Here is a 23,406-nt window from a genome sequence, read left to right as displayed (position 1 = left end):
GGGCTATTTTTGCCCTGATGCTAGGAGCTGCCATTAAACAGAATTTAACAGTGTGAGAAGATAAGGATGACCAACCATCCAGGTTTTCCTGGGTTCAAGGGGCTTCCTTGGAGCCAGGAACTACAGTTTTAAAATAGGGAAAGTCCTAGGGCACCTGGGTGGCTCGGTCCATTAAGCATTTTGACTCTTGATGTGAGCTCAGGTCATGATCTCACTGTTTGTGAGTTCGAGCCCTGCATTCAGGCTCTACACTGACAGAGGAGTCTGCTTGGGATTCTCTTTATCACTCTCTCTCTCTCTCTCTCTCTCTCTCTCTCTCCCCCCGCCCCTCCCCCACTCACACGCACTCATGCTCTCTCACTCTCAAAATAAATAAATTAATTAAAAAACAAAACAATGCCCAGGGAAAGTCTTGGGCAAATGGGACAAGTTGATCACCCCAAAAGACACCCGACTCTGTCAATGGACAGGAAAGCACTCAGCATAGCGCCTGGCACACAGTGAGTGCTCTCTAGTCCCACGTGGAATTGGAATGAGCTCTAGCTTGCCTCGGGCACCTTCTGCTTGTCCTGCAGGACAAGTTCCTGGGGGCTTATGATGTTCCACAATGATCCAAGAGAGAGGGCTCTCCACAGCTTCCGGAGCAGCAGCTTGCTCACCCTTCCAGAGCAAGGACTCCGCCTCTGGCACCCAACCTCGAGGCTCCTCACCTACATAAGGACAGACCAAGCCACCTGCCTGGCACCCCACCCCCACCAGTCCCCCACTTGCCCTGAGGCCTCTGAGCTTACACTTGAACACAGTCTCCAACAGAATGATCTCCTGGTCCTCTCTCTGTGATTTTCACCTTTTTCTTTTTCTTGTGTAGGGAGCATATATGTTAGAAAGTTCCCTTCTTGTCTCCACCACGTACCAGTGTGTGACCTTGGGCAAACTCTCTAAGTGTCTATGTCTAACTGTCCTCACCTCTAAAACTCTCCGTCCACGTTGCAAAGGTAAAAAGCAACCTCGCATGGACAGCATCTAGTCCAGTCCTTGCCACACAGGAGTTCTCATTCTCCGTGCCTCCTGATATAATCAGTCTTCAATACTTGATATGCCTGTTGCTCTTAAAATAAGCCAAGGGTTTGGCTAGGATTCTCATTTGTCACTTCTGAAGCTTCAAATCCCCTCTTAGCTTTCTTACTCTTATATTCATTGGCTCAAGCAATTTTGGTACTGTTCTCCTAAAGTCCCAGAGGCTATTAGCCTAACACTTATGGGTCCAGGATTCAAATCCTGTCCTGCCCAGGTCCCTGAATTACCTTCCCATTTCTCTGGAATCTCAATGGCCTTTAAAGGTCCATCCCAGGGGCGCCTGGGTGGCTCCGTCGGTTAAGCGTCCGGCTTCAGCTCAGGTCATGATCTCGCGGTCCATGAGTTCGAGCCCCGCGTCGGGCTCTGTGCTGACAGCTCAGAGCCTGGAGCCTGTTTCAGATTCTGTATCTCCCTCTCTCTGACCCTCCCCTGTTCATGCTCTGTCTCTCCCTGTCTCAAAAATAAATAATAAAAAAAAAAAGTTAAAAAAAATTAAAAAAAAAAAAAAAAAGTCCATCCCAGGACACAGAGATGGATGGGCTAAGCAAACAAGTCACCAGGGCTTAAAATGCAATACTCAGCAATCTTAAACAGGGCTACACCTCTGTCTTAAACTCTGGACAATGGCTATTCTAAAGAGGTGGCCCTAAGCCTCCTCTTCAGACATCATTTTTCATTGTTCTCATCTGTCCCAAGGAGAGGGGTGCAGATACCACTCTTCTGGATCTTCCCAAACACAGTACTTTGTGAACTCCTGAAGAGAAGCAGTAACAAAACGTAGCCCAAAGAACCATCTGCTGGCTCTAACACCATTTCACCAGTGGCCTCATACGGAGAGCCTGTCACAGTCTCATTGGGACTGCACACTTAGGACTTTCACAAAGCTTCATTAAAGGCAGTTTCATCTCTGAAAAGCAAGTCTTCACAAAACTGATGGTGAATGATGGGCAGTGAAAGAGCTACATCAGAACCCCATACCCACTGGGACGATTTGTCCTAGCAATATATTTTAGTCCATAATCCTGTAGTCGGTGGGAGGTGCGGGAAGGGGGGAGGAGGAGCCCCTGGGTGGCTCAGTCGGTTAAGCACCTGCCTTCGGCTCAGGTCATGATCTCGCGGTTTGTGAGTTCGAGCCCCACGTGCTCTGTGCTGAGAGCTCAGAGCCTGGAGCCTGCTTCATATTCTGTCTCTCTCTCTCTCTCTCTCTCTCTCTCTCCCTCCCTGACTCGAATTCCGTCTCTCTCTCAAAAATACACAAACATTACAAAAAAATTTTTTAAAAGAAAAGAAAAAGACATAATCGTGTAGCCAGCAAAACTACCCAAGCGTTAGTGTTCATATAATCAGGAATCCTCTTGCTTAAAGTTCCAGTTGGCTGCACTCAGCTGGGTCCATAAAAAGTACACAGCCCCACAAATAGGACTCCAGGACAGCAGTTGTTCCCGATTACTACCACAACAAATTTTAGATTGGAACAGTTGTACAGTGGTTGGTCGTTAACAATAACTAAAATACCAAAACATACAAATGATTAGGTTTAACTAGTAAGTTGAAGGGATTTCAAGGTTATCACATTCTCTTGCATACTAATCCGCTTCTTGAGTGGGAGGAAAAAGGACAGAGTGAGAATGCGTGCACTGTGTAGGGACATGCGCCATCCTGGCCCCACCCTGGGGCGTGTGCCCTGCATGTGAAGGCATGCGTGTGAGGAGAAGGAAAACATTCAGCGCTTCCATACTCACCCACTGCATTGTGGAACGGAGCTGCTCCACCCCCAAAGGCAGACTGAGATTTGATAAGCTGGTAATTGTAGGCACCATGGAATAATCAAATCTCTACCCAACTCAAGGACTCCCAGCGCCGGAGAGACATTCAAGGCCAGCATGAAAAGTGAGGGCAACACTCATTTCATCTGGATCATGAACCAGCAGACCTAGCCCCCTCCACCCCTTGCGCTCTGTTGCGGTTGCCCGTCTCACATTTATGGGTTTCTGCCCCTCCGTCTTTATGTGTGATCCTCTTTCTTCCCAAATCCCATCTTACTGCCTTCTGGCCACATTCATCACTCATTCAGCCTGGTGCTTCCCACAAAGAACCTTCTGCGCAGCATCACCTCCTACTAGACTGCCTTCCTATATGCTTCTCCACAGGGCAGCCATCTCTCCTAGACTCCTGGACAGGACCCAAGTAATGAAAAAGGGCAACAATCCTAAAGAGACCCTCAAGCCTCCAAAAGGCAATGGCCCCAAGGCATTTGGCTTCCCAAGTGAAGTGAAGTCAGAAATTCTACAGGATGGTAATGAAGATGGTCCAGTAACCTTGTATGTGGCTCTGAATCCTATAAATACCTTTGGAAAAACACAGACCGGCATAGCCCAAGTGACTGCAGCTGACCTTCAAGGCCCTCACAGACCAGGAAACCAGACTGTGGTTCTCCCACATTTCATTCTGAATTCTCCTTGAGATTCTACATCAACCTACTTATCAAGGGCAAATAACAATTTATGTCGAGTGAGTGGGAAAGAATGTGGAATTCATTTATTTTACAGCCTACACACTTGTGGATAAAAATGAGAATTCTTTGGCCATGGGAAAAAAGTTGTATTCTTTGGCAAGGTTTCCCGACTCCATGAAGATGCGGTCTGGGGCTATTAATAAAGGTAATTGGGCCCAACTTCTAAATCCTGCTCTTGCACTCTCAAAATATCAATCACTGTTACTAATATAATTTCACACGCCATAGTTCATTCCGAAGGAAAAATAGCTTTACTATTTAAATGACACCCTTTCCTCAACTAAACTCCACAAGCACTCAGAAAACATCATATCCTCTTCTTCACAACCATGCCAAGTCAGGGATCAGATGAGAAGGACACCAGCCAATTCTAGGTGACATCCAAAAGCTACAAGGGACAAAAAAAAAAATCTCCCCACATCCAGACCTAGGACATTTTCTGACTTTTAGGGACCACAAATGGTTTGTAATCAGAGCAAGCAACCTGTTTTTAGTGACCTAATATACATTAATATGCATAGAATATGCCTAACAAACTTTTAGGAAACAAAAAGCAGTTAATAATCCATTTCTCCCATTGTTGGGATGATCTTGACTCACTGAAGTAACATAATGGATTTAGAAATTAGTCATATAATGTAATACATTATTAATCATGGTATTCAGAAGGGTAAATAGATATTATAAAAACACTACCCAGGAATTCAATTTCCTTTCAGATGTGTTTACTCTCTTGAATTCTTTATGCTACCATCATCCGTCACAAAAATGTAATAGTCAGGCCTTTTTCTCCCAAAACAGTGATTTTCAACCTTTTCTTTAAAAAAAAAAATCACAGCCTTTTAAAAAATAAAACATTCTATAGAACACCAAATATAAGGCATGTGAAGGAGGAGATACACTGGCTGCGAGGAGGAGAGCATGTGGGTGCAGGAGGGGTCCAGGAGACTTCAGTTGACCCTTTTATTTGTCAGGTCCTAGATCCAACCTTCCAGAAGCTTGGGGCTGCTTGGGGCCACAGTATGAAAACTACTGCCCTAAGTCATCTATGTAAAGCAAAAAATATGTACATAATATAGAATACAGGCCGTGTGTGTGTGTGTGTGTGTGTGTGTGTATAACTAGTGATCTATGTAAATATACCATACATATATATAATATACAAATCACAAAAACTGATATCCCAAGAGAAAAACTGGCAAAAGACACTAATACAAGGTGAAAGTAACAGGGGTAGGTGGGGAGGGGGGCAGTTATTAACTTCTACAGTAATCATAGGAGTACAAATCAAAAGAACACTTAACAGTGATTACCTTTGCCCAGAAAAAGTTAAATGATACCACCAATGCTGGCCAGGTTCCATGAAACTGGTACAAGAATACATTGCAAGTGGCTGTGTAGCAAGATTTTAACAACAATCGTTCATTAAACTATTCCTACTCTTGGAGTCCGTAGTAATTGCACATCTGGAAATAGATCCTTAAAGATAGTTGAAAAGAAGAAAAATGAGGTGGATATGTTCATTTCTGCATTAATTGTAGTGGAAAAGCCAATGTTCTGTAATGGGGAAGTCGTTAAATCAATAATGGTTATACCGATGGTGGAATATTATGCAGTCATTAAAAATACAGTACAAGTTCTCTTTAAGAACCCTCCGCTTTGTCACCTCTCCTAATGAAGCATGCTTTCAATCCCCCTGGGAAACCAGCCCCAGGATGCCTTTGTCCTTCTGTGTCAGCTTTTCTCTCCCGCCCCCACTCACATCTCCAGCTCAGGGCTGAGTTGTTTGGCTACCAACAGTCCTCTGGGTTTGTTCCCAAATGTGTTTTTACCTTTGGTACTTGTCATTGTAACAGAATAATTTAATTTAATTACATATTCTGGAAACCAATGGAATATGACTGCTAAAAAGATGAGAGCTGTTGTTTCTAAGAAAATTAATTTAACTGCTTTGCAAAGACTTTATAAAGCTAGTCACTGAAATAGCACTCAAATTGCATGTGAGCAAAATCACTGCGAAGGATGAGGCAAAAGTCGTAGAAATTCAGGCTACTACACAGAGGCTGCTTCATAAGCATCTTCAAGTTCTCAATGAATTTTAAAGGAAACAGAAGTAGAGATCAGTCTTTGTAAAACAGCACATTATGTAAGTGGCTTATGCAAGGAAGAAGATCAGAAAGGCCCCCGCCGTCCCGCCCAATGACGAGCCTTGGCCTTAACATCAAAAGGCTGGCAAATGAATGTACAAAATATTCAAAAATAAAATGAAAATAAAATACTTAATGCAGATATGCACTATTTTGTTTTATTCTCTTCTTTACTCAGTTTTTCAATTAACTACCTTAAAGCCCAACTGTATTGAATAAGAGGGAATCTATTGTTCTTTAAAAACAAGTCCACAGTGGCAGGGTCCGGGAGTGTCTTGATTTACTGCCATATCCAATGTCACCTCTCCACTGTGCTACCTGGCACATATTAGATCTCCAATAAATAAAGACTGAATCAATATACTATGTAGCAAACATGAAAAAATACTTCTAACAAAAAACAAGCTGAAAAAAGGTGAAATATGAAATTACATGCAAACCATGACTACACCTTTTTTTTTAAATACGGAGGCAGATGGGAAAAGTTAGAAGGGAAGGCTCAAATGCAAAATAGATGTGTTAAAGTAAAATGAATTAAAGGCAATTTTATACATTTTTAATTATTTTCTTTAATATTGGCACATTCTTTTACAGATTCAAAAAGATACTAATCAAGAAAAGGAGGGGCGCCTGGGTGGCTCAGTCGATTAAGCATCTGATGTCGGCTCAGGTCATGAACTCACAGTTCATGAGTTCGAGACCCACATCAGGCTCTGAGCTGACAGCACAGAGCCTGGAGCCTGCTTCGGATTCTGTGTCCCTCTCTCCCTGTCCCTCCCCCACTCACACTCTGTCTCTCTCTCAAAAGTAAATAAACATTAAAAAAAGAAGGAAGGAAGGAAGGAAGGAAGGAAGGAAGGAAGGAAGGAAAAAGATAAGGAGAAAGCTGTTTCAGTTTCTACGGGACTTCCAAAATAAGACAGGAACCAACACTGAGTAGGTTCCAAGCTCTCCAAAACACAAGCTGCCTTCAACACACCCTCTGCTTCATCCGCCTCACCACGTCCAGCAATCCCATCTTTCTCCTCCGAAGAGTGAACCTGTACGAACACTTATCTCCAGCCCAACAGGATGCTATTTTTGAAATCTGGAGCTATCCACCCTCTCGCTTACCAACTATTTGAAAAAAAAATTTTTTTTCAAAACTGCAATTTACATTCCCAAGAGATTCCCAAACACCATCTAATTAAATCATTCAATCAGAAAACAAATTAAAATGAAATATCACTGCAACCCCAAGAGGAAAATAAACTTTTCAGTCATGACTAGAACAGACCTCTAGGGTGATGCTCCAAAGCCTCTTCTAATTGCAAGGCCTATGACACATTCTGCAGAACATTTTGTGACATTTGCAGTTTCCGGGACAACTTTCCTTCCAAAGCAAAAAGAAGCCTGAGCAAGGCTCCAAAGCAAAACATTCATTTGAGAATGGAAACGCTTTCATAAATGACTAACCGGTGCACTGGGCATCCACATTATACACTCATTCATTCATCCATTCATCTATCCAACACCTACGCTCTACAGAATGTGCCAGGAACTGTCCTGGGTATTCCACCAACACTTTTTAAGTGAAAGTAACCTCTGTCTCTCAACATAAAATAAAACAAAACCCAGAGCTTCCTGAGTTTACCTATGGAAGAGTCTCAACGTGGGCAGGTTCTGACTTCATCATTCCTTGGGCATCTTCTGAGGTCTCTAACTCTGACGCCCTCTTCCATCATCAAGTAACTCCAGGGGATCGCTGTTTGCCCTGTGAGCTGCTGGCCCTCTAAGGAGACAGTACAGTATGTGGTGAAGAACACAGACCCTGAAGCCAGATGGGCTGGGTTTAAATCCCTGAACTCCCATGTATCAGTAATGTGACCCAGGCAAGTCTTTATCTCTGTCTGTAAAATGGAGTTAATACTACCTATTTTACAGGGTTGTGATGATTAAATTAGTCAATATACATAAAGCCCTTGGAATAGTGCCTGGCACATAATGGGCGCTATATAATTTTCAGCCATTATCATTACCCCTTATTCTCCTCTCCCTCAGCTCAGCACAGTAAGCTGGATTGCTCAAAAGGCTGTATTAACTGGAGGAAACTTAACAGTGGAATACACATGAACGGTCTATATCACTGAGTACCAGGGTCTGACTGTCCTTCCCTACCCTCTGCCTCCAAAGAGTTGCACTTGGCCAGTCCCAAACTTTGCAGGCCTCTTAAACATAGATCTCTAAATTCACTTAATCCCCTGAATCCTAGCTCTGGATGGCTCCGGGGCCACTGGGAGGGCTGTCACTGGTCACACTACCCTATCACGGCGCAGCCAACCAAGTCACCTCCACTCTCTACCTGTCTCCCATCTAGCCTTCCCCAAGTCACTGACACTTCCCCACCCTCTAGAGCCTGTGGCTTCCGCCTTTCTGTCCTGAGAACCTGGTCATTTCTGAATATCCACAGGAGTCCTAATATACAGTCAGGGCACATACCCAAGAGAACCAGACCAACGTATGTTTTAAGAATCCTGTTCTCTCTTTGCTTCCCATCTCTCCCAATTTTTTCAGGTATATATTTAAAAGTTCCGAACAATGTGTAGTTATAAGGTTTCCTGGGAACAAAATCACAAAGGCTCCTTTCAGCTTTAAAACTGCACTCACTTTCATGTAGAGCCTTATAAATCATGTGACATGGTCCACATTCAATATGATAGGGGCTACTCTGTGATGAGCTCATGGGTTAACAATGTCTCCTCACTGCTTCCCAAAGCAGTACCTTGCTCACCTCCTCCCTGAGCAGACTGGAAAGCACAAGAGAATCATTTTTCAGGAATATATATACACACACTCACGCGGAATCTGTGAATGAAAATCTCTCAAAACCTGTGGGCAAACTGGAAACGTCAAAGTAAGGTATGGCCTTGTGTCTCCCTGGGAACAGTCTGAAACACCCTGGGGCAAGCACTGTACTTCTATTGCTGATTAATTTTCAGTCCAAACCTACAGGATGGAAAAGGTAAGAAACAGCAGCAACAGGGGCCATCAGATAGATAAATCGGTCTGCTAAGCCCAGTTCCAGTTTGAGAGGCAGAGGTAGGTATGAAGGAGAAGCTGTCAACAGTCTCCTTTCGAGGGAAGTGTCCCTAAGCCATGAGCTTGTTTTGAAGTCATTAGTTAGAAAGCACAAGGGATATGTACACCTCTCCTGCACTCACCTGGACCTCCCCTGGGAAGGAACTATTCTGGACATGTGGGGTTACCATGGGAAATGTGGACACAGCGCCTATCTCTACCCTGGCAGGGGCAGCAGGTGCAGACGCCCACGTGTAAACAAAAGAAAGTGCTCCTGGGGGAGAAAGCCTTCCATCAGCTAGATATTTGACAAGATCTGCTAGGTAGTGGACCCAGAGTCTGCATGGCCTGCCAGGTTTATAGGTGAACAAGGTTCCCTGCCCTTCAGAAGCTCACACGCTGGTAGAAAGCAGGGGAAGTGGGGAGGTGACGAAAAGAGAAGTGTGAACGGGTGAGACGCGCGCGTGTGTGCACACCCAGTACCAGTGCCCCGCGGAGCCGGGAGCTCTCCATCCCCTGCCTCTGACAGTACATCGGACAGGGTTGCATCGGGAGGGCTCCCATACGCCATCCTCCCCTTGACCCCAGCCCTGGCCTAGATGGAGGGCAACCACCTCGTGCAGCCTTAGACTCAAGAACCACTCCGCGAGAGTCTGTCTGCTCCGCCCCAACCGCTCCCTGGGCCTGGGAATGCCCTGGGCCTGGGAGTGGAGCTACCGGAGGCAACGGCTTTCGCCCGGCCCCGCGGGGAAGGTGCAGCCCAGGGGGGATTCTCTCGGTCCTGGGCGGAGGCGCCACCGCAGTGGACTGAGCTCCAGGCTCCCGTGCTTCTTCCACGAGTCGACACCTGCTCCTGGAGAGGGTCCTGGACCCGCTGGTTGTGGTGGGGGTGGGCACCGCTATAGGTTTAAGCGGCAACCCCAGCCACAGATTTCCCCTACAGGTCCAACGGACCTGTGCGCCTACGGACCGGCGCACAGCAGGGCTGGGGCTGGGTCTACGCAATCTTCCTAGTCCAGGCTTGTCCCGCAGCCTGTGGGTTCTAAATGCCAAAGGCTGGGGCCGCGCGAGCATCTCGCCGTGGGCCCTTACAAGGGACCAAATGAGCTCGACTGCCCGCGCCCGCTCTCTCTTGTACACACACAAACATGCACGTACACACTCTGAGCCGGACCTGTGTGCGATCCCGAGAGCCGGCGAGCAACCAGCCCGGAGTCTCGGGCACATTTGGACACGTGCGCAGCGCGCCCCCACACCGCCAGTGAGCTGCACACACCCGCGCGTGGAGCCCCGCGCACACACGTGTGCCCTGGAGAAGCGCGCACCGCCGCAGACAGCGAGGGTCCCCCACGCAGGCAAGAGCGCACACCCAGCCCCCCAAGCTTCTGCGGCCTCAGACCCCGCAGCTACCGGCTACATGCGCACCCGCCCCAGCGCACCCGGCGCTTCGCTGGGCACTCCGGGGCCTGGTGAGCGGCCCAAGTTTCCCGGGGCGCCCGTACCTTGGATATGCTGCTTGATGACATTCTCCAGGTGGTCTAGCCGTTCAATAATCTTCAGGGTGTCCCCTTTGTCTTCCTCCAGCTTCTTGTCAGGCGCCGGCTCCTGCCCCCGCACATACACGCTGGCGATGTAGTTGGTGACCCAGCCCACGTAGAGCAGACATATGATGTTGGTCATGCCGCTCAGGATCACGCAAGTGGACACCAAAGTTTTGGTCTTCCTGGTGCACACCATTCTGGGCTCCTTCCTCCATATAGAGCTCCCGGGGGACCCTCCTCGCCGCGCGCCGGCACTCCCCCGCGCGCGCACACCCCCTCGCCCGCCCCGGGCCGCTGGGCGCCCGAGCACCTGAGTCCCAAGGTCCTCCTACAGCCGGAGCTGCTTGCGGTGGAGCCGCCGTGCCCAAGTTTGGAGCTCCCGCCGCTGGCCACCCGGAGAGAGAGCTTGACAAAGGAAACGAGGTGGATTTTTTCCAAATTAAAAATCTCCTAGCCCTTCTGGAAGCGGTCACGGGTGGCCGGCAGCCGCGCGCCCGGATACGCGCGTCGGGGAAACTTTGCCACAACCTGGGTCCACGGCCGCGCCGTTTCCCATCGCCAGCGCAGGGTGCCTGGGCGGTCCGACCGGCCCGCGCTGCTGGAAGGACGGCGACGGCGGCGGCGGCGGCAGCAGCGGCGGCGGGGAAAGCAGCGGAGCAGAGCGGCCCGGCCCCCTCCGAGCGACAAGCGCCGCCACCAATCGCGCTCCGGCTCGGGAGAGGGGCCGGTGCTGCGCTGCCGCGGACCAACAGGGAGGGCGCGCCGGGCGGAGTCCGGCCCCCGGGCCCCACCTGCTGGCCGCCCCTGGCTCCCGCCCTCCAGGGACGCGCCTGAGCTTCCACCAGCGTCCGCGCGGGCTGCCCCAGCCTCGAGGCTCCCGGAGAGGCGCGCCGCCAGCCTCAGCCCCTAGGTCGGCAGATTCCACCTCTAGGGGAATGCTAGGGGAATTCTTGCTCTTGCGCCGGGACCTCCGGTCTTTGCGGGGTCGCGCGGCTCAGCGCCCCTCGGCGGGGCTTCTCGCTCTGGTGTCCCCGGCCGGCCGACTCCTTGTCCCTCTTTTGGGCCGCCGGGAAGCAGAGAGGCGGGGGAGACATGGGCCAGAATAGTCTGACTATCCTTGCCCTTGGTCAGGCCCCGTGGGCATCCACTTCTTCCTTAGCCTCACTCCAGCCTCCGCCTGTCCAACGCCCTCTGTCCTCTGGCCTCCTGCATGGCTCCAGGCTTGGCAACTGCCAAAGGGGCTAAGCCTCCCAGGAATCTCCTAGATTTTGGACCACCACCACCATCACCACCAACCCCCTGGAAGATTTTTGCCCCATCTAGATTTTTTTTTTTTAATGTCTGCACAGCTCCCAGGACAAAACTGTGTCCCTGTAACCCAGTTGTCATCCATGTGGGACTAGGCTCATCTCGGTGAATAGGGAAATTCTGCACAGAAAGGGGAGAGGCGTTGCAGGGGCATTGGGGGCAGACTATGTTCTCTGTGAACTGTAAAGTCCTTATGCATGCTGTTTGTAATTGATGTTAGAGAGGACAGAACTGTGACTGACAGCAAAGGGACATGGCTGGGCTCTAATGGCTGAGACTATTTTATTTGTTATAAGAGCAAATACACTTATTCATATTATCCCCTTCTGCCGAAGTCACTTCTTTTCAGCAGCTGAATAGAATTCCTCTAAACAAAGGCTCTTTAAACACAGATTTATATCCTCTTCTCCATCTGTGGGTGCATTTCCTTGGCCTGCAGAGTCAGGGAGCATCCTGCTGCATAGCCACCTTGTACATCAGCACCCCAATGGGCCATGGTAGTAGTACCCACAGTGGCTCTCTCAAGTGATATTTTCTGGATTCAAGGAACTGGCCCCACAGAGGAGGGAGGGCACAAAACCAAAGAAGGGGCACTTTATGGCCATCAGCCAGTGCTTTGCTTACAAAACCCCCAAAATACGCTGTGATACCAACTGGAAGATTTCTCTTTCACACAGCTGGAAGTAGGTTGGGAAGACAGAAGAGGAGAACAGGATATATGTGTCAATATGTATGAGAGGAGAGGACACACACACACACACACTTATCTTTTTCCGGGAAAAAAAAATCAAGGTAAAGAAATCTACAACCAGGAGGGAATAAAACCTGCCTCTCCCTTTCTCCTCCTCTGGAAGTATAATCAGCTCACAAATGAAGGATCTGGACTTTCTTCCGGTTGGATGAATTTACAAGCAACGGCCTTGGATACAGCTAGTGGCAAAGGTCTAATTCTTTCCTTCTGTCATGCACCTTCTCCCAGGAGGAGCTCCAGAAGTTCATCTCTTCCCAGGATCTTCCTAAACCTCCACAGGGCTAGACAGAGAGGAGGCAATACCCGTTTTTCACATTCTTACTGGGGGGAAAAAGCCCCAATTTACAAGGTTTAAGGCAAAAACAAAGTGGATTGTGTGACCTCAAATTTTTGTCCAGCCGATCTCCTAAAATAATTTGTAACTATGGAGGGAAAGAATGCAACAAAAGAATGAAGAACAGGCTCTCCTCTCTGAAAGGTCACAGGGTCAAGTTGACCAGTTCAAAGAATATTCACTGGAGGGGCAGCCCAACTCCAGGACTCTAATCTCAGATCTACCACTTATTAGTTCTGTGAGGTAGGACAAATTTTAAAACATTGCTGGGACTCAATATTCCCATGTGTCAAAGGAGTTGTTGTGGAGATTAAAATGAGAGAATGCACCAGAAAGGGCTTTAATTAGGGCAGGACACATAGTGGGTGCTCAGGACATGGTGAGTTTCCCACAGAGGATATTGTCTTTCCCCTGCTGGGCCAGAACTCACCTCCATGAACTCCATCCCACTGTTTAGCAATACAGCTGACCCTTAAACAACATGAGTTTGAACTGTGCCATCCACTTACATGCGGAGTTTTTCAAATAAATACATTACAGTACTGCAAATGTATTTTCTCTTCCTTATGGTTTCCTTAATAACATTTTCTTTTCTTTAACTCACTTTACTAAAGGATACAGCATACAATACATATAACATACAGAGTATGTGTTAATTGACTGCTTATGTTATTGGAAAGGCTAAGGTCAATGGTAGGCTATCAGCAGTTCAGTTTGGGGGAAGTCAAAAGTTCTACTTGGATTTCAGCTGTGCAGGGGGTCAGCTCCCCAACCCCCCTGCATTGTTCAAGGGTCACCTGTACTTGGTTTCTCCACTGACCAGTGTCAGTGCTCTCTCCCCTGATGGAAGCTAACAGGAAGTAAAGCTATAGGCAGCAAGGTGCTATCTTGTCTAGCTGGGTTCCAGCACATTGGCTATCTATTCATAATGTCTATCTTCACCATCAGTAGTACAGTGATCTGCATTGGTTGATAGGATGTTCCATATGGGAAGCTGGTTTCAGGGACTGTTGCCTGCCATACCCTCAAATTTCCACTTAAGACTGCCAACTCCTTGGGTTATAAACAAGTGAACTGGAAGGAAGCACAAAGACTTTACCCACAAAGGTTTTGTAGTCACAAGGCCAGAAAAGAGCCTCCATGAAAACCCTCCTGTAAACAATACATGGGCCATATTTTTAGCCCCCCGTTCAACTACATTAAATCCAGCAAGTAACTATTGAGCCCTTGAGGTTCTGTCTGAATGACCAGCTGCTCTGGGCCTTGCCTAAGTTTACCCCAGACATGTAGATACAATTGGAGTCTCACAGTCTCAATATGGGCCTCTTCTGAGCCTGGGAAGCTGCTAAAAATCATCCTTGAACTGGAAGAATGTTTCAGATTCTCAAGTTGGGTCATTTATCTAACTCCTAAGTGTTTCCTCACCTTTATCTCAAATAAATCTTACTTCAGGGGAGTACTGTGAACTTAATCAGATAATGGATGTGAGCAAGCCTAGCAGAGACTCCAGGACAGCGTATTTCCCTAAACTTATGCCCAGCATTTGGACCTGGGGTTTCCTTCCACTCTTGCTCCAAGAGAAAGTGAGTACCTTGAAGAATCTATAAAAAGGGCTGGAGATCCTTGATAGAGTCTCCCTGGCACAATCTTTGGATTTCAGCCATCTTTTATATTGTGTAGGCAGCTGCCCTCTTCATGTGATTTGAGGCGGAGCTAAGTAGGACTTCTTACCCACAAGTCCAGCCACACTATCATCCCACCAATTAGCAAGCCTTCATTGGGAATATCCTTAATGCCAAGGTTGGAAAAGCCAGTCATTAATGGAGTTTAACTACTGGGTGATTAAGTTCTAAGCGGGATACCCTGCCTGGGGATTAAAAGGAACAGTGGACCAATCCTGGCCAATGGCAAGGAGTCCACTCACCACTCATTGGAGAGAGATGTCAGTGGTCATCTGTACCCACCAGATGGCAGCACCATGCAAAGCCTTGGGGCCAGAGGTGTCCATTGGGATTTGGGGACTCCAAAGGGAAAGTGGGCCCTAAAGGTAGAATGACTCAATCCTTGGTCTGGCTTCATGGCAAGTGGGGTTTCCAGAGCCCTTGGAAAAAAGAGATTGTTGGGGCTTCCAGCAGGGATGGATGCAAAGTTCAGAGACAAAGGCTGTGGAGGAATAATAGGAACAAGATTGGATTCTGCCAAGCCACAGGACTGAGATGTCACTGAAGGAAGGCACACTTCTGGGGGTGGAGGGAAGTGGAAAGGTGAACAAAGAGAAGAATATTTGTTTAGTACCTATACTGTGTCAAGTCTAGTGTTTTTCATGTTATCTCTTGAACACAGACTAGGGAGCCAAATAGCTAGGCTCATAGTCCACGTCTGCCATTTACTTACTATGTTCTTGGGCAGGTTACTTAACCAGTCTGTGCCTCAGTTTTTTTACCTGAGAAAATGGGGAGAAAACTGTTGTTTTGAGAATTAGATGAATTCATGTATATAAAGCACATTAAATGCATTCTATAAGTATTAGTTCTATAAAGTGTTAATACTATCTCTGATCAACAAAGTATCTGAAAGGCAAATGAAAGGAGAGAAGACAAGCCACCAGAGGGAATTTTCCTCTAACTAGGAGCAAAGGGTCCTAGAAATAGACATTTGGCTCTTCTTTTTTTTTCAAGTTTATTTATTTATTGGGGAGGAGGGGAGGGGCAGAGACAGAATCCCAAGCAGGCTCCCCACCGTCAGTTTGGAGCCACATGTGGGGCTTGAACTCACGAACTATGAGATCATGACCTCAGCCAAAATCAAGAGTCACATGCTTAACCAACCAAACCATCCGGTGCCCCAGCTCTTCTTTCTTTACCTTATTGAAGAACCCAGAGCAACTCCTAGCTGAAATGCAGAGCAGATCCTGACAGGAATCCTGCAACTAGACCCATTTAAGCATCTGTCCACTTATTCACCCACTACATATCTCTGAGTACCTGCTCTGGGTTAGACCCAATGTTAGGTACAGGTAATTCAGAGATGACTCACAGAACTGCACCCCTGCTATCAAGGAGATCACTGTTTAGTGGAGGAGGCCCATAAATAAACAAGTGTAATATAGTCTGATAAGCTCTATCTGACATACTATACCAGTATCAAAGAGAAGGGCACCAGCAGGTGATGAAGGCACCAAATTCCTCCCCAACAAGTAGTAATGTAATTTCTGAATGGCTCCACTTCCATTCAATCACTAGACAGCTTTGCTGGGTGGGAATTTGTCCTTTAGACCTAGAGGAAAATATTTGCAAGATATTTAATTGACTAAGGACTGGTATCCAGAATATATAAAGAATTCATATAACCCATAAAATAGGCAAGAAAATACACAAATGGAAAGATGGGCCAAAAATACAAGCAAGCAATTAACTAGAGAGAAAGTACAAATATCCAAAAAATACAAGAAAGGATGCTTAAACATGTAAAAATCGGGAAATACAAATATAGACACCATATCTCACCTATCAGATTGACAAATTGAATGTGATAATTAGCAAGTATTAGAGAGAAGACAAGGAAAATAAGTACTCACATATCATGCTGGTGAAATCATAGTTGGTACAATCATTTTGGAATGTAATTTGGCAGTAATGATGGAATTAAAAATGCACATACTCTATGACCTTGTACTCAAAGTATGGTCCATGGGCCAGAAGCATTAGCTACACCTGGGAACTAATTATCAGGCTCATCCCACATCTACTGATTCGAAATCTTCATTTTAACAAAATCCCCAGATGAGTCATATATACAATAAAATCTAAGATGCAATACACATGAAACTGTTAACCATAACCTTTCTTTGGGAGAAGAACCACAATTAAGGAATGTGGCCAACTTCTGAACTTGTTACCAGGCTCATCTATAATGTCTGATTTTTTACTATGAGTATTTCTTAATGTAATACTTCTGAAATTCAAGTTATTATGTTTATAATTTAAGAAGTAATTCCTTTGGTTGTGCTGAAATCTGCTTCATATTGGTTGCTGCCCCACTTTGTGACCTGAGGTACACACACACACACACACACACACACACACACATACACGATTCTTGACCACCTCATGCTATGTATTGCATGCATTATGTATGTTGTATGTATTCCTTATTGAAAAAGTAAAAGGAATCATCAAGGTACATAACCACAATCACTATTTAGTGAGAGCAGGAATGTTATCAACCACCACCTCCTTCTTTTGCACATTCAGAGCCATTTCTGAGTTTTGTGTATTTTACATAAAAGACATTTTTATAATGTTGTCTACTGGGGAGACAGTAAAAGATTTTATAAAAATTTTGACTTACTGTTTCTTAAAAGAATGCCCAGTAGGAGGTATGTTGATTAGGAAAGCAGTAGAACATAGTGGTTACACACATGTAACCAGACAGACTTGGGTTTGAATTCTGGATCTACCATTTACTAATTCTATGAATCTGGGCAAGTTACTTAAGTTCTTGTATCTCAATTTCCTCATCTATAAAACCTAATATCTACACCATAAGGTTGTTGTGAAGATTAAGTGAAATAATATCTGTAAAGCTTGCTACTCAGTCTGTGGTAAGCACAGAACAAAGTTTAATTTCAATAGTACTCAACACTTTTATTTAAATAATAAATCATGGTATCTCATTTCCAATCCATAATTATACATATCATGTAGCATATATTCAGGAGCATCACCCTTTTGTAGCCCAAGGACTAAGTGTATATTTTTAATGTTGCTGTCACTTAAAGAGAGGAGTATCAGTATCTAAGTAGAATCAAGTAGAACTACACAGAACAGTGATGTGTCTTGTTAGACCACCTATATCTCTAGGGCAAGTGGGGAATACTAGTACTTTCAATCATGGAACACTGTTCACACATTTCTTGATCTTCACAACAACCCCATAAGGTGAGGTATTATTATGCCCATTTTACAGATGAGAAAACTGTATCTAAGGGCAAACACTAAAACATGGTAGAGGGCTTCTAATTTCAAATCCAGTACTCTTTCCATATACCACAACCCTCCTAGGGATCTCTTAAGGGGTATCTATATTCAACAAAGGAATTACTGGCTGAGTAAGACTCAAAAGTAAGAGACTTCCTGGGAAGACTTTTCATCTGCAAGGAGGATTACTGAAAACAGAAGCACCTTCAAAACCTAGTTGAATGTTGTCCCCAAGCAAGAAAAAGAGCTGCTAATTTTTTCCTTTCTGAATGAGTGAATCTGGTTGGCAAAGATGAAGAAAGGGAGTCACATTTATTGAGCACTTACTGATAGCAGAAGTAGAGTCACAGATTTCCTCATGCCCATGGAAGAACTCTTGTGTTGGCTTTAGGAAGGCAGGAAGAAGAGGGGGTGGGATTGCGAAATGCCCCCCTCGCTTAGGAAAATGCATACAGACTATCCCAATATTGGGATACAGAAATATTGGGAGACAGAAATCTCCTTCAGCTGCTTCACAGCACAGAGCTCTCCTTCTAAAGCCTCCACAGAATAGCACAGGACCCATGTGAAGGCTTGATGGTGCCAGCCAGGCATGAGGAGAAGCGAGTGACCTTTTCAGGGTTGGTGTATGGTGGTCTGGGGCATTATTGGCCCTATGTAGGTTCTGTACTTTGCTGCCAGCCAGATGGTAAATAAAATATTCAACAGACACACAACCTTCTCACAACAGTGATGTGACTGGCCTATTCAGAACAGAATGAGTTCTGTAGAAAGCACAAATTGCAAGTGGCAAGAAGCAGCTGGGAGATAGTCAACAATCTGCTTCCTGTGACAGAGCCAGAGACCAGAGATGGGGACAGCTTGCATTTGCAGCAGGGCCAGAGTCCCTCTTCAGAGAACTGTGGAATTTGTCATCAAAGAACTTCTATATACTTAGTTCCAAAACAAATGCAGATGCACAAAAGTACAAAGTACTCAGACGGATGATTCCAGATAAAATAGCCTCAGCAGGTGCCAATGGATAGGCTGATGTGGCAGAATGTATTCACAGATACCCATATGATCGCTCTCCTGACAGAGCGCAAACCCAAATAGTGTCTAGGTATTTGCTAGTGATTCTCCAGTCTGCCTGGGCTCCTTAATCCGGGCATTTGCAAGCATGATGAGTGAGCCGACAGACTCCCAAACAGAGTGCTTAGGACCCCATGTCCTCGTGTAGTTTGACAAAATGGCAAACTCCTTTCCATCCCACGCTAATTTCACTGCAGGGTCTCCAACGACTGTTGAATGGGTAGGCCCAGCATTTTACGGTTGTGCTCATTTATAAAGCTTATTTCTGTAAGCCTTAATAGTTAACATTCTTATTTGTGATGTTGCTTTCTGAAACCAGAACACAACAATGCAGATTCATTTACTTTCTAATAAATTAATTTAAAAATCCCACTTCGCACTCACTCTTCAACATTACAATCGTCTCCAAGATAACTCTCGATAGTGTTTCCAATGATTACTATGTGGTTAAATCCAATGGAATTTCTCAGTCCTCATCTTACTTAACCATTCAATAGGTTTTGACATTGCTAACTTTCCCTTCTTTCTTAAAACATTCAATTTCCTTAGCTTTTAGGACAAGAGGATCTCCTGGATTTCCTCTTGCCTCATCCCATTGCCAACCTATTCTTTGTTACTTGGCCATTAAATATTGTAACTCCCCAAGATTTCATTCAAGCCTCTCTCCTCTTCTTCCTCTGTTCTCTCTGGCCCTAGCCAATTTCATCTACACCCAAACCATCAATTACTCTTTATAGACATATGATTCCAGCCAGGTGTCTCCTCCAAGGTCCAGACCACTATATCTACATCCCTCCTTATGACTCAAAAGTATCGCCATCAAAATGACAAAACCAAACTCATGAGCATCCCCTCCTGTCTGCCTTCCCCAATCTGGTCCTCTTCCATTCTTCCCCATTGCAAGGTAGGATGACATCCATTCATTTGCATAAGCTGGAATCCCAGAAGTTATCCTTTACAATTCCCTCTCCTCTGCTCCTCATGCCCAATTCATGACCAGCTGGTATTGGTTTTAATTACTAATTGTGTCACAAATCCTTCCACATCTCCCCATGTCTTCTCTATGACCTTAAGTAAACTGCCTTCATCTCTTACCTGGACAATTAACTGGTAAACCACCTTAGTCTATTGGCTCCCGGAGGGCAGAGATGAGTCTCTGAGTTTTACTCACCATAGTAGCCTCAAAGCCTATCATTGTACACATAAATATTTAATAAGTTAATGAATAATATTTTTTACTTAAATTATGTATTATCTGATAGTGTCAGAGAACAATAAATCTGACCTATAAGAATCTCCAGACAATTGAAACTCGATTTGTTTTTTTTTTTATTTCAATCCATTTGAATGGGAATCTTTCTAAAATATACAAATATGTATTCCTTTTTTTCTTCTAAAATGATAAAAATTAAACTGCTGTTACTCTCTAATGGTGATTATGTATAGATAGAACTCCAAATAAATGCCAATTTATTATAATTAATAAGGTACTTTAACAAGTTGCTAGATTTATGATCAATAAACAGAAATCAATTGCTTTTCTACACTCCAAAGAATAATTTGAAAACAATGAAAAAAATTATATTTATCATAGCAACAAAAAAATACACCTAAAACTCCAGCAAAGGTTGTGCAAGAGACATCATAGCTCCAACTGACTTACTTCTGATGGCCATGGTTTCTAGCCAGAATGGCTTAACTGAGTAAAAAGTTGAGGTCCAGAGCTGCCTTCTCAGAACTGCCCAACTTTCTGCTACCAAAGCTTTTTCTCCTAATGAGCCTCTCAAATGGAATCTGAATGTCTCAGGCAACTCTTGTGCAGGTTTCAGACTGTTTATTAAATTAACAATAACAACAAAATAAGTTACCTGAAATAAGAGAAGTTCTTCAGGAGTCTTTCATCGACCTGTCTTCCTGGCAGTACATCTCACCACCCAAGCAAAACCAAAAGGTCAAGTACAAGTCTCAGGGATGATGGAGGGTTCCTAACCACCTTAGCCTGAGGGCCCTGGAGGGCTTCAGTCTCAGACCAGAGAAGAGCCAATCCAAGTCTCCACAGCCAAGACACCTCTCACACTCAATAAAGGCTAAGGCCCACTGTTGCTGAGTGAGGGGCCAGTGAGGGGCCCAGCGAGGGACTCAGTGATGGGTACAGTGAGGGGCCAGTGAGGGACTCAGTGAAGGGCATAGTGAGGGGCCTAGTGAGGGGGCCTGTGAGGGACTCAGTGAGGGGTCCAGTGAAGGGCCCAGTGAGGAGCCCAGTGAGAGACTCAGTGAGGGGCCCAGTGAGGGGCTCAGTGAGGGGCCAGTGAAGGGCCCAGTGAGAGACCCAGTAAGTGGCTCAAGTCATGCCCATGCTGGTGAAATTACTGAGGGACTATTTATACCCTGTGCTTCTCTGAGGAGGTTCCCTAGCATCCTTGAGAGACCTTTCTAGGTCCTTCAAAGACTGCAACAGTCTAGAAAATGCTCCAGCCAAGCTTCTGAAAAAGAACCATGCCTATCATGACTGCTTTGTTATTTTGCCCCAGCTCATGTGCCAGGTGTACCGATGAGAGGCCAGAAGGTTTGACCAAGCCCCAGCCCCTCTACTCTAGCGACTTCAGGATGGCCACTATCACAGAGGGAAACCCAGAGCTGGACTTGGACTCCAGGGTTCAAGATGATGCCATTTTGGGATTAGTCCAGTGGCAACTCAACAAGTCACAAGCACCGCTGGGAATGTAGAATCATCCTTTTTTTTCCCCCTGACTTTTTAAAGAGAGGTTAATATCACATTTTGTTGTTGATTCAATTTAATCTCCCAAGTTACCAAATGCAAGGCTGAAATAAGCAGATGTGGTTGGGGTAGGGCTGTTTGCCTTTCCATTGAATAATCCAACCTGCTGAGCAATTTAGATTTATTTTAATACTTAGAAGGTATGTCTTTCCTTAGATTCAAGCTGCCACTTTTCAGTTGCCAGTGTTAATTTCCCACTACATTCTTGAATCCTTTCTTAAGTTCCTATTCATAATCTGCTACAAATTGGGGGAAACAAACAGCTGAATTATTAGAATTGGATGTAAGTGGGGAAAAAAAAAGGCTTTGAGCCTGGGACTGAGGGACTCTCCTATGAATAAACCATTCAAGGGTTTGACACATTTATTGGTTCACTTATTTCCTGTTTCTCAACATCCTCACTATTCCAGCAGCTTGCACTCCTGGCCCCACCAATCAATTCCCTGTAAAGCAGCCAGAGTGATCTCCTAAAAAATGCAGAATTGATCCTGTCACATACACACACACACACACACACACACACACACACACACACACACACACTCCGTCCCTCCCCTCTTAGAACCCTCCAGGGACTTCCCACTGCTCTCAGGATAAAGTCCAGCCTCCCCAACAGGCTTTCAAAGCCCTGGCCTCTCGTACCTTCCCCTCTTCACCACTAGGCCACTCTTAACCTCACCACATCTGCACCTCATCTTACAGATTTCATCTTGACTCTTTCTTCCAGAAAGCCTCCCTGACCCCCTGAACAAAATCACGTGTCAACACTGGTCCATGGCCCCATCCACTTCCCCAGGTAAACATTTAGCCAAAATCACAACTGCATAATAGCATTATAGATTTGTGGCTCCACCATTTAGTAGCTGGGTTGCATTGGGTATATTACTTAACCTCTCTAAGGCTTGGTTTCTTTACCTGTAAAATGGAGATAATTATTTCACCTACCGCTTAATCTCTCAGTAAGGATTGAGATGATGCATACAGAACACTTAGCACAATGAATGTGCTTACAATTCTTTATCTGCCTTCCTTTCTAGAAGGTAAGTTCCGTGGGGTCAGGAATCATGCCTGTCTTGTGCTCACTGTGGCCTGCACATCCCTGAGCCGAAGTATCTGGAACACAGCTATTCGATTCTATGCTGATAATCTACAGCATGAATAAATGAATGAATGTCAATTTCCTGCCAAAGAATCCGCAGGGGCTCCCATGCCAAGCTTGAACACATCTCCATTCTCCCTGCTGCATCACCGCCAACCTCTTCAGCTTCCCTCTGCTGCACCTCCACAGCCTGTCTGATGAAGTTCCCTTTACCTCCTCTCCCTTCACCAAACCCTCCCTTCCAGGCCTGGGTCCTGCCTCCTCCAGAAAGCGTTCCTGGGCTCACTGCTCAGGTCTTCTTGGAACTCCTCCTCAGCACTGCTCATTTCGTTCTCAACCATTCCCCAACTCCTTTCGGGCCTAGCCTCTCCTCCAACTAAGAGGCAGTGGCCTTGAAGGCAAGCTCTGCTCTACTTCTCCTTTTGTGCCCTCTCCCTGCCGCAGTTCCTGGCCACCAGCTCTCTGTCTCCTGCTTCTGCCCCAAAGCCATTCCTTTTGGTGATATTTTCTCAAAAATTACATCCTCACAGTGTTTACCTCCAAGTTCCTGAGTTTCACCACGCCTCACTTAAGGTATTGACTTTTCAATTCGTGATAAATTATTCAGCAGCTCATTTTCAGCCAAACTCCTCTTTTCTTCAGGGCCTGTTCTCCTTTAGCTACCATCTCAGGGCTGCCTTTAAGTCTAATGACGTGTTTACAATTCATGCTCTGCCAGACATTAAAGCAAGGCAGCGCACTCAGGGAT

General features: G+C 45.6%; 1 protein-coding gene across 1 annotated transcript in view; it reads right to left on the bottom strand.

Moving 5' to 3' along the window:
* GALNT18 (polypeptide N-acetylgalactosaminyltransferase 18) overlaps positions 1-10,981 on the bottom strand; it is a 351,293-nt gene extending 340,312 nt beyond the window's left edge. Inside the window, exon 1 of the mRNA XM_049649955.1 lies at positions 10,299-10,981. Within this exon, the coding sequence (XP_049505912.1) occupies positions 10,299-10,533 (235 nt within the window). The 5' untranslated portion in view covers positions 10,534-10,981. The remainder of the gene's footprint in view (positions 1-10,298) is intronic.
* Positions 10,982-23,406: the final 12,425 nt, after the last annotated feature.

This window comes from Panthera uncia, chromosome D1, assembly GCF_023721935.1.
Source record: "Panthera uncia isolate 11264 chromosome D1, Puncia_PCG_1.0, whole genome shotgun sequence".
NCBI classification, from domain to species: Eukaryota; Metazoa; Chordata; class Mammalia; order Carnivora; family Felidae; genus Panthera; species Panthera uncia.
Note: the sequence above shows the minus strand (reverse complement) of the source record. Positions and strands in the feature narration are given on the sequence as shown.